The sequence below is a fragment of the Psittacula echo genome (genome assembly GCF_963264785.1).
Source record: "Psittacula echo genome assembly, chromosome: Z".
NCBI classification, from domain to species: domain Eukaryota; kingdom Metazoa; phylum Chordata; class Aves; order Psittaciformes; family Psittacidae; genus Psittacula; species Psittacula echo.
In genome coordinates this window covers 54812116-54824347 of record NC_137742.1, presented here as the reverse complement: position 1 = coordinate 54824347, position 12232 = coordinate 54812116, and the positions used below count along the sequence as shown (strand labels likewise).

The 12232-nt window shown below is 37.2% G+C and overlaps 1 protein-coding gene across 6 annotated transcripts in view; it reads right to left on the bottom strand.

Annotated features, from left to right (window-relative positions):
- The window catches only part of GAK (cyclin G associated kinase), a 78109-nt gene that overhangs the window by 30385 nt on the left and 35492 nt on the right, over nucleotides 1-12232 (bottom strand). For all 6 annotated transcript variants that reach the window (XM_080636586.1, XM_080636587.1, XM_080636588.1 and 3 more), the window contains 7 exons: nucleotides 11151-11200; nucleotides 10911-11059; nucleotides 8097-8219; nucleotides 5642-5775; nucleotides 4231-4425; nucleotides 3076-3193; nucleotides 70-149 (listed from right to left, as the gene is read on the bottom strand). In XM_080636586.1, the coding sequence (XP_080492712.1) occupies nucleotides 70-149; nucleotides 3076-3193; nucleotides 4231-4425; nucleotides 5642-5775; nucleotides 8097-8219; nucleotides 10911-11059; nucleotides 11151-11200 (849 nt within the window). The remainder of the gene's footprint in view (nucleotides 1-69; nucleotides 150-3075; nucleotides 3194-4230; nucleotides 4426-5641; nucleotides 5776-8096; nucleotides 8220-10910; nucleotides 11060-11150; nucleotides 11201-12232) is intronic.

Sequence of the window (12232 nt, the reverse complement as noted above, 5' to 3'; positions counted from 1 at the left end):
CTTGGCAGGTTAAACAGTTAAATAAAACTTCTTCCAGTCTCCCACAGAAACCTGTAGGCAAAAACATACTTGGCAAATTTCACTGTGGTGGCATTTCGGGGCACAAAACCTGTGTGGAACTGAATCTGAAACATCTTCATTGAAGCCATCTGTTGAAAGCAAGAAATACAGGGAAACTATAAATACACATGAACAGTACACACAGTGTTGTGCCTTTAATATAACACGAAATATTTTCAGTATTAAAATATTTTAAAGTGTTTGTTTTGCCGCTGTTTAATTCCATGTACATTTTATTGTGAGACTTAAATTCAGTTTAGGACAGAATGTAGATAAATCAATTACTACCATAAAGAAAGCAAAATACCTTAAAACCATATACATCTCATCACTAACCTCAAACAGGCAACTGAAGTCTGCTAAGTATTTCCAGACGCTGTTCTAGAAGCTGAAACTGTGTGACCTTCATTACTTTTCTAAGTAACATAGACTCAGAAAAATACTAATCAATAAATATATCATAGCACCTCCCGTATGAAGATAGGCTGAGAAAGTTGGGGCTGTTCAGCCTGGAGAAGAGAAAGCTGCGTGAAGAACTCATAGCAGCCTTCCAGTATCTGAAGGGGGGGTTTAGGGATGCTGGGGATGGACTATTCATTAGGGACTGTAGTGACAGGACATGGGGTAATGGGTTAAAACTTAAACAGAGGAAGTTCAGACTGGATATAATGAAGAAATTCTTTATTGTGAGGGTGGTGAGGCACTGGACTGGGTTGCCCAGGGAAGCTGTGAATGCTCCATCCCTGGCGATGTTCAAGGCCAGGTTGGATGAGGCCTTGGGTGACATGGTTTAGTGTGAGGTGTTCCTGTCCATGGCAGGGGTGTTGGAACTAGATGGTCCTTTCCAACCCTAACTATTCTATGATTCTATATATAAAGTAGTCAATTTGCAACAGTTTAAACACAGCACACTTAAAAGGACACTTCACAAGCCATGCAAAGAGTTCTGGTTTGAAAATTCTCAAGTCAGCCATTCATTCCAGTCAGATTATAGGGCTTTTCCGAACTGATTCATTATAACCATTCAGTTTTCCCAACTCTTTCTTCTGCTGACACAAAAAGCTACTTTCTTATGCCTGATCAGCATGTAAGAGTCCAGAAAATGCTCCTGCAGAAGATTAATGTATCTCCTGGTCTTGCACAAATCCAAATTACAGCAAAAGGATAAATCCACAATTATTTGTTCCCCGTCTTTAGTACAACACACGTGGAACAGTCTTGCCAGTCCTTAACAAAGCAACTCATACAATAATAGTCTAGGAAATACAATATAATAAAACTAAACTATGGAAGCTTTCCTTGTAAATGAGCATTTATTGAACATCATAACCAGAAGTCAAGTAACAGGCAAAGCATTGCCAGCATGCTGAGGGAGGTGATCTTTCCCCTCTATCCAGCACGCATGAGGACACATCTCAAGTCTTGTACTGAGGAACCCAACACTGGACACAACAGAGGCATGGACATACTGAAGAGAGTTTCTCTGATTCATTCATCCCTACCCTGAACTACAAATGAAAACCTGAACACCCTATTAAATCAGTTTTCTTAATCCTCTGCTACGCAAGCCATTTCCTAGAAGACTAATCCTAACTAAATCTTCCCTCTGTGAAGCAGAGTGACTGTGAGCAAGTGGGCAACATTCACAATGCCCAGATCTAGGCTCTTAAGAGCAATATTGAAACGTGGTTGTTGATCTCCATGACATTTCTGCAGAGAGGTTCAAGGGGCAATTTAAAGTACATAAAACTAAGGACACATTGAATGTTGTTCCATCAAAGCTCCAAACCAGGATCATCAAAAACACTATTGATGTAATATGTGTCATAGCATATAGATGATAAAATTCTAATCTTTTCCAATCAGTCAATAAATGCCAGAAAAACCACATCGAAGAAAACCTATCATCAGTGAAACGGAGGTTCCACAAGGAGTGTAAGCCAACCTTGGCTGAATTTTCATCAGTTGTATACCTTCCTCACTGATGATCTTGAAAAATGTACTAGTTATTTTTGTACATTAGAGAACCATTTCACTGAGCTTTCAGTTTTAAGGACCAGATCTTCCAGAACATCCTAAAACTCTGGGAACATTAAGGAAGTCTTGTACCTCTGCAACACAACAAAATACTTTCCTACAAAGTAGAAAAAAACATAGGGAAAACTATTCATTTCAGTAATAGCTGATATGTATGATTATGCTTGTTTGCCCCATATGTATGAAAACTGTCTGAAGAACTTCTGGATCAATTTTCATAATGCTCCAAGTTAACCTAAACTTTGCACTACCCCTTCCTACCTTTTACATGGATCTCCAAGTTTAATTTGGGTTACTCATCTGGAGTAAAAAAAAAACACAAAAAAAAAAACCACCAACATGCTTTTTTTTTAGAAATTTGAAGACAGGCTTCATTAACAAGTTTTGTGATCTTGCAGTACATTTGCATCCACAGTTGAATTAAAAAAGGAAACATGCATTCTCACTAGGAGAACAAAAACCAGCAAGAAAATCAGCTATAAAAAACCTCAACCTAGCTCTAGAAATAGGAGTACAAAGATTACATGGACTACAAAGAGTACAGAACCACATGGATTTTTCTAACCCATTTATTACAGACAGTCCCTGGAATTTTACTTCTTTATTGAGTGGTGTTTTTGTTTTGGTTGCAGTTTGTGTGAACAGAATTAAAAAGTTCTTGTTGTGCAACTTAAGAGATAACAAACGATGCCTCAAAAAATGGCTAGAGGCTTTCCATGCAAGTATAATCAACTATCACTACTGAAGTAATTTCCAGAAATGCTTATGAAAGCATCTACTTGCAGAGCACTAAGAATGGACACACTTATTAGGCTTGAAAAGGCTGAATTCCCAAGTAGGTTACAACCTCACATATTTCTTTGGACAAAGAAAAGCAAATAAATCCATGTCCTTAATGAGATCATAAATACAAGTATGATACAAAACTGCAACTAGAAAAAGCAAATCCTCCATGTAGGCTGTTAAATTTATCATTACCTTGGCTTGAAGTCGGCCTCCTAGTGTTGACCTGGCATGATAGATCACAATGAGAACATCTCCCTGGACTGTTATACCTAGCGGAATTACTGCTTTCCCATCTTCAATTTTAAACTCCCTGAAGAAAAGACACAGCGACAGTTAATTTCATTTAACAAGAAAACCAGCATGTCTTACCTTATGTTTAGTTTGGTTTCTCTAAGGTCCTCAATATCAACCCATAAAAAACTGCTTCAGTTATGAATGAATTAGCTCTAAATGATTAAAACTTAAAAGCTGCTCCAAAAATAACAACATTAACAGCTGCTTACAGCACAGCACCAAACAAATCTAGACCTGTAGTTCTCAAATCAAATACGAGAGAAATATCTTCAAGGATTGCTCAGAAACGCAAGAGACAGGATAGTATAAAGACAGCTGTTACAAAGAAAGGTGCAGAGAGAAACTGTAGCTGCACTGCTGTGATATGTCAGGAGTCCCACCAAGGGGCAGTAGCAGAGAAAAATAAAACACCCCACAACTGTTTCTGTTTCTGCTGTCTTCAAATTAATTAAACTCCATATAGGGCTTGGATTTTTAGGAACACTAGAAGAACCCTGGTATTCTCTCATCTTTCCTCTGCTTATTACTATCTACACCTAGTACTGCTAGTACCATTTGCAATTTCTGGGTTCTATTAGTATAGAACCCATTTTCAGTAGCAGACTTTGGAGCTGTACAGAGGCTAATGAGCACACCCCTTGCAGCTAACATGCCTGGGGGATCCTTACTGTTTCCATGACCGAGGCATGATGTTCGTTCAGTACATGTACACCAGGGATCAACCTTCCTAGTTCATACGATGCGATGCGGAGCAGGAGGAAAGGTCTTGCTCACTTCTGCCTCCCAGTGCCCACTATGCCACACATCATCATCCTTCCTGCACTTTCTGCAGGAACACATCCAAGCTATTATAACCACATTGTCTCTTCCCCATGATTTACCTTTCAGTATCAGCTAAAGGGGACAGAGGAGATGTTCCATACATTAAAGAAGCTTTCTGTTCAACTGGCACACCCAAAATCATGCTTTCTTCTCACAGTAAGGACTTCGCATTTAAGTTAGTCTAGAAAAATGGAACATGCTGTTTCAGCACAAATTATAACTTGTACTTACTTCATTTTGTCATATTCCTGGGAGGTAGTGGTTACTCTCTCATCACCTACATAAACTTCACAAAAAGGCCTGCAACCATTACGCTGCTTACTGAAAAGAGGAACAGGAGTCATGATGATTGATCTGACAAGGATGGGCTTGCTGTGAGGAATAATGGGCTCTTCAGCCATCATATCACACATATATTCGATGTATCTGCCAAAACCAAAAGGTACTAATTTAGTCAGAGAACCAAATTCTAAAATGGGTGAATTCATGATCAAGTTACTTTCACTCATATCCAGCCACTGAGCACTGACAGATAACAATAAAACACCAAGAACACTTAACAGCACTTCCAGCAAATTATTTTCAAATTTCATAGAATTTCATGAAAAGAAAGTTAAATAGAAACATGGAGAAATATTTATGATCCCTAGCCAGCCTCAATGTAAGGAAAGAAACAGCTTCTGTACAAAAGCCTGCATCACAACAGAAATATACTGCCCAGAAAACTGAATACAGTACTCCGTATGAACTCATCTCCATGTATGTCTCACCTTCAAAACTAACTCCAGATACTGACTTAGGTCTGTAGGTTGACATATACTCACTTGTGAAGCAAACTATCTACTCTTTCCAAAGGCCTTAAAATACTGACCTAGGGGAAGTATTTATTTTTCCTTACACATCAGATCAAAGTTGCACAGTTCTGAAGTCAGTAAGTCAAGGCTTCCTACTGGCTTTAAGTTTATCCTCATTAGTAGAAGTTGCCTTTCAGAGGACCCATTAAATATACTCAAAGTAAATCTGTACAACAGCATAATGTCACCTATATTTAATTCATCTTCTTAAATCTAATTCTTTATGTAGTAGTCACCCGCACAACCAGAGTTGCTACTGAGACTTCATTGTTTTAAGATCAATCAAATTAAATCACAGAATCAGTTTAAAGCATCTGCCAAAGTATATGAAATCCCTTCTGCATGCACTCCTTTGAAAAGCAGGAGGCATTCCTACCTAAACAGAAAAAAAAAATTGGTCTTTTCACAGAACTTGCAATGTTCTGACAGAGTAAAACCTACTGTAAGTCTAGCAAACATGGAATAAAGACAAAATCCTCTTTCACATGTGTAAGACTTGAGATCATTCAAAAGCATGACATACCCTTGTTTTCATTCCTAACATTTCTTCACTACAGGCTATACTTGACTCACTTTTAATAAGAACATAATGGGTAACTTAAGGGCTCACAAAATTCAGAACTACTTTCTCTACTCATGATACACCCATTTTTCCAAGTATTTAGCAATTCAAACACAGACACTATTGAAATAATACATCTTCCTAAAAAGCATCCTGTAAAAATAGTAGCATATTCACAACTGTGTAACTACTTGCTTCAGTGATATCCTATAGACTGCTACCATACCTTTTATGAGAAGGCCAAATGCCAGGAGGACAGCGCTTCATACTGAACATATAAACTGCAGCTTCAGCAGTAGTGAACAGGCGACAGAAACACAGAAAAGAACAAACTACAACAGCAGATGCTGCTCTTCCATCCTACAAAAAAAAAAAAAAAAAAACAAAAACAAAAACAAAAAAACCCAACAAAAAAAAGTTGTAACTCTTATTAAACCTAGGGAAAAAAGCATTACAGAAGTTACTGAAGAACATGCTATCTCCTTACTTAATGTAATGAAGTCCAAGGTCTAATGTGATCATTGGATTTTAAGGCTGTATTTGAATGTGGAAAGTTTTATTGATTTCCTCAACATACAAAAGATACTACATATCTGCTTACTCAAATGGGAATAATTGCTTTAGCTTAAAACTGTTCTTGCCTTCATGTTACTATCACTAACACATCTTCAAGTTTGTTTCCTGAACACTATCGGAAACCCCAGTTCAGTGCTGGTTTTAGTTGATGACCATGGACTTCTGTTACAGAAGAAGGCCTAAGATTCAGAAGAACTAAGCCACTCTAAACTCTTCAGTCTTCTGACTGTAACTGCCCAACATTAATAAGTTGCCACAGACTAAGTGAAGGAAACAAGAACACTTTCTGCAAGGACCACAGCTACACACATCTGAGACTACCCTTACGTTATATAAGAGACTGAAGATGCAGGAGAGGTAAAGGCTGACAGAACAAGATCTCCCAAAGGGTTTTCGCTAGCTGCATGGAACAGGGTTTTTTTGTAAATCATTTGTCATGTAAGTGTGGAGGTGGGGAAGAAGAGAAGTTTTTCTTCAATCAGTTTTAATATGTTTCCTTCAAAGCCAGGCTTCTATTCCAACCATTACTTAGATTAATGAAAAGAAGGTCTTCCAGCTAGATATTTAAAAAGCAGTTCAAATGATTTCCAGAAGTCACTAAACTAGTTTTTGATTCTATGGGCTGGAACCTGCCCAGTTACATGTCACACAGATGGAACAAAGATATTGTTCCTACACTGAAACATTTACGCTTATGACAAAATATTAAATACAACACTGATCAGCATAACAAGCAATGACCTACGTACACTTGCATTACAAAGCCACTTCCAAATTCAAGCATCACAGGGAGGGAAGAGAAATCGTTATACAAAGAAGTCAGCAAGCAAGTCACAGCAAACCCTTTGCAACTATGACATGAAGTCAGCCAACAACTTTACAAGACTTTAAAGACTTCCTTACAACCAGAAATGCAGGATTCAAAAAAAAGAGTATCTCACACATTAGTAAACAAAACTGATGACAGAACCTTGCACTTCAGAAAGAAGCTTGATAAGTTGCAGAATGGGAGCAAAATAAATACTCCCGGAGATAAGACAATAAGAATTTGATTTTTTTCCACATATGTTTTTACAAGGATGATGGATAATGGCTACAAAATCAAACAATCTTCAGGCACAAATAGTCCTTAAGGCAGCAATAAAAAACCCAATTATCAGAAAAATCTAGATTTTGAGCATAAGTTTTGTCCCAAAGCCTCAAAAAGCTAGAGGAGTTTGGTGTCTAAACTATTTTGAAAAGGAATAACCTTTAAAAAATAAAGTATAACCTTTCACAGTATGTATATAATTATCTTAACTTGGCTCATTTAAACACGGGTCAAACAGTTATCTGAAGCACACTTAAAGAGCTGCAGCATACCCATTTGCAAGTCTTGGCCATTAAGTTCCATCAAGATAAATCTTCTACTCACACCTTCTTAAAGCTGTGCAAATTTTCAAGGATTACTACCACTGCAGGGCCCCAAATAATCACATAGAGCTAAGCATTACTGCAGATGTCCAGGAGTTACTCCAGTCCCTGCCATATGTGCTACAGTCTTGTGATATCAGTAGAACACGATGCCAGTTAAAACTAGACCCCAGTCATTGCCAGTCCAGAAGGACTTAACTGTAGCTGAAGCAGGGAGCTGCCATTTAAAGTTGTTTTCAATTTCTTGTTCTCAACTGGATGACTCAAATTAAAATGAAATATCTAAACTCACTGTGTTACTGCAAACCTCTACACAGATGAGGAAGCTCTACCTGGTTCTGAATCGACAGTAGCTGGAAATGCAGTGTACACCCATCTGTCATTCATAAAGCATGAACAAAAAAGTAGAACACTGAAATAGTATAGCTGATTGTTTCTCCCAAAGGCTACTTTGCTTTAGTCCCACCTATATAGTACCTTCCATGCTACATGTAAGTAAGCATGTATTTTCTCCTTTGCCTAAGGAGAAAATTTATGCAAATATATTTCCTAAAAACACAGTACAATGGAATCAAACCCAGGTGTCACAGTAAAGATAGCCAATAAAACTCACAAACTTAATAGATACTAGCATCCTTATTCAAAATTTAAAGTATTGAGCAAAGCATTTCAGACTTAAATCTATTTCTTACAAGGCAGTGCACAATGCAAACATTTTTCTGGTCTTGTTTCAGCCATAAATGCATGTTCTTGCATATGCTATAGAGATTCTGAAGATTTGGTGCTCGTCTTGCTGGCCAGCCACATTCAGAAACCTGCAGCAAGAAAGAAACAGAGGTGAGAGATGAGATCACAGTCACAAACATTTACATAGCACAAGCTGTGTATAAGAGGCAATTCTGTAATTTAATGCCACCTTCAGGTAGAAATTAAGCAAGACAAGAGTAGTCTCACACTTTATAGAACGAAATGCAATATGCTTCCAGTCCTGCCTATAGTGTCCTGCACTAGAAGTATTAAGAACTCAGATTATTTCTTGTTCTAAGAAAATTTCAGATAGTTAAAGATCTTTCAACATGTGTGCACATACTCTTAAGCAAAAACCCAAAACCAGAAAGACTTTGTTTGCCTTTACATTTATCCTTTATTCAAAGGGCCTCAACAGTTCAGTAATATTCCTTCTGCAATTAGTGCTACAAAACATTGTCAAATAATCATCTTTACTGCTGAGAGTCTATATTCTTAAAATCATAGTCCAGTAAGAATGCAGTTTATGAGGGTTACTCTGAGATTAAGTACCTGAACTGATTATCACAAAAGATTCTCATCTGGATTATTTTTGTGCCAAGCTGAGGAAAAAAGACTGAAAGAAAGCCTGAGATACAAAGTCCCCTACAGTTTTTCCACTGTATTCTGGTATTTTTATTAAAAAAAAAAAAAATTAAAAAAAAAAAAGAAAATAAAAAAAAAGGCAGTTTTATAAGTGTTACTTTGCAAGAGACTTAAGTTGAACATTCTTTTGTCAGTGAAAGCTTAAGCAAAGTCATCACTAAATAAATAAAAGCTAAGGCAAGGAGATCCTCATATTCCAGTTCCCTACAGGATTCAATGTGGGCTTCAGTACACTTCAAATATTACAACAGCAGTGAAAATCATATTGCAACACTGCAGCTACAACCCAGCAAACAGTCTAGAAAAGCAGGTGTATACAAAAAACCAAGAAAACCTGACTTTTTTTTCCTTCAACTTCCACTCAAAATGCTACTTTAGCTTAGGCTAAAGATATTTGTAAAAGTTACATATGGATAACATGCAGCAAGAAAACGTAATTTCATAAATACCTACTAAAAAAAAAGTATCAGAGTTAAGAAGATCAGAAGCTGGTCTCCTCTGATAAAGTTTAAGGCTTGCCATAATCATCTTTTGCAGGCGCTAGAGAAAAACTAAGCTTCCTTAGCTTCCTACATGGCTGCCATCACTCAGCACTGATAATGAATTCACGTCAGTATTGTTCACTGTGCATCTGGATTTAATAGATTGATAGCAAAAATTTCCCCAATATAAAGACTGTTTTCCAAGTAAAATAGCTGCTTTTGTCTTCCAGTAAAAAAAAAAAAAAAAAAAAAAAAAAAAAAAGTTTTGTAGGAATTCGCTAAATACCCCTAGCCAATAAAGTGGACAGGAACCTATAATGTTTTGACAAGTTACGAACTACTATTACTTCCCAGCAAAATAAAGATCAAAGACAAACTGAATGACAAAGATAAATATAGACCAGAACAGTTCCAGACCACTGGCTGATTTAGCTTTTCTCCTATTAACCACTCACAGTCCCAATACATCAGGAATATCAGCGTATAGGCACCTTAGACTTGCATTGCATAACCAAAAAATTATCCCTTGGGTAAATGATCTCTCAGTTACAGAATTTATCATTCCATAAACAGAGACTGATACCTTTGTATGATGTGGAATAAATCAGTTCACTGTCAGTCTCGGTAGACTTTTCAGCCATCTAGTGCTAAAAAGTACTGCTGAAGATTATGTTTTGAGGTACCTGCTCCAAATTAATCATACGGGAGGTTTACAAGGAAAAACAAATAAATAAGAAGGAATGACAAGCACTAGACACAATACATTAAGCATACCTCAGCCTGACAGTTTAAGTGAACTTAGATAACTGAAGTAATGCTAAGGATGACTCTGCAGAATAAGACCCAAAAGGGGTTCCCTGTAATAAATAATGTTTCTACACTCTCCTCTGGGCAGTCAGTATTTGTGAGGAAGGGTTATGATCATTATAGAATATTTAAGGTGAGGTTTAATGTGTCCAGCTCTAGACAATTCACACCACAGCCTCCACTGTTGAGATACTTACAAGTCAGTTGAGGTGTACTTAGGAACAGACACTGTCAGCACCTAACAGGTGATCCTCACTACCCTGTTACTGAATTAGGCAGAGGTCTTCATTTTAGTATCAGAGAAATAGCCAGAAAGGCTTATGGAGGTTCATCTAAGCTATACCAATATTTCAGAACGTAGCACCAAGCAGTCAAGATAGGGTTGAGCCATATGGGAGTCAAATGGTATGTAGAAAGAAAGGGAGAAAGCCCAGTAAACGTGTTCTGTAAATCAGTCAAAGGAATACCACTTTTGATAAAGGAAAACCTCTGGATTTAGAAGAGATTGACATTTTAGTAACATTTTCAGTTAAGTATTCTCCATTTAGACCTGAAAAATTTCATGTTCTCAAAGATATTACTAGCCTAGGAAACACAGGCTTTAGTCAGTATGGTTAAAGATTAGTCTTTAATCAGTTAAGTTTGGACTGAAAGTAAAGGCAAGCAGATACAGATTATTCTTTACCTCACGTTTATACTTAATTCTTTTGACATCTTTTTGATTATATAGCCTACTTTAACATATTTCACAATAAAAAACTGAATGCATAACCAAGACATTGTGTTGAAAGACCTTTTACAGAAAAAAACAGTAACTATACAAACCCTATTATGGAATCTTGAAGGACGGTACGTTCTTGGAGAGAGATTGTACACAGCATAGTGGCCAGGATGTTTAGAGTCCAGACATAACCGCACATCTTCTATGTTATTTTTGATGGCAGATTCTACACCTTCAGCTGGAAAGGACATCACTGAAGACAGAACAACATCAGATGAAGTATTTACATTTTTCATATATTAAGAGCAATCAAATTACTCTTAAGACACACACGGTCACCATACCAGCAATTCTGGAAGTGATATATGATATATCCAAGTCTCCCTTCGCATAACTGAAACAGAACAAATTGAAGTTAATACCGGGAAATAATCCATTCAAGCCGAAACTCCAAACCCCAGGTCTCTAATGCTACACCCCCTTGCCATGAATGCTTCACTTCTTCCACCTGAAGCTTGCTACCTCCCACTTCAGGGTTTCCAGAACAGACATGCATTTGAACAGTTACTCATTTACATCAATTGCAAAAAAACCATCTCTGGGGATTTTATACAGGTGCCTTCAATGCTTAACTCATTCCTCTAGCCCCTGCTCTTACTGATAAACATTCACTGTAGGTAACAGTATGAAAGTCCAATGAGGATGCATTAACATCTTTAACAGAGTAAAACATTATGCTTAAAACAAGGATTATTTGTTGAAACATTATACGTTAAATTATGTAACTCTGGCGTGTTACTATCTGGGTCAGTCGGCCATGCTGCCCATTTTCTGGATTTCATATAAACAGAGGATACCTGAATATCTAATCCTCATTCAACTCATTCCTCAAAAAATTCACTTCCAAAACTCCCACAGTGAGCAAGGCATTAATCATTACTCATCCTTCTCATATATTTGTGCACAGTTTTAAAGAGCAGTCTTTCTGAAACACTCTCCCAGTGATTTTTTTTATAGTTAGGTCCATTCCTTCCATTGTTACCTCATCACTCACATTATGCCAGTAATTGACTATTTTAAGACCACGATAATGTTTGTTTATAGGGTATCTGCTACGTAGCAGGATAAAAAAACCTTGAGAAAAAGAATGAAGAGCCCCAGTGCAGGCCAATATTCTTGAGTACAATCACATAGACTCTTAAGCATAATCACAGAGGTCTGCACTCCTGATTGGCAAAGTAAAAACAAACCTCACCTACAGAATTTGGTTTAGACATCCCAATGACGCATGTTTAAGGAATGCAGAGGCACTATCAAAGCAAAAATTTTGTATCGCTATTAAGTTTCAAGACACCGCTTGAAAGAGCAGACCTAAATACCGTGCTCAAATTTTGAAACATATGCTTTCATTCCTTACTGCTTCCTA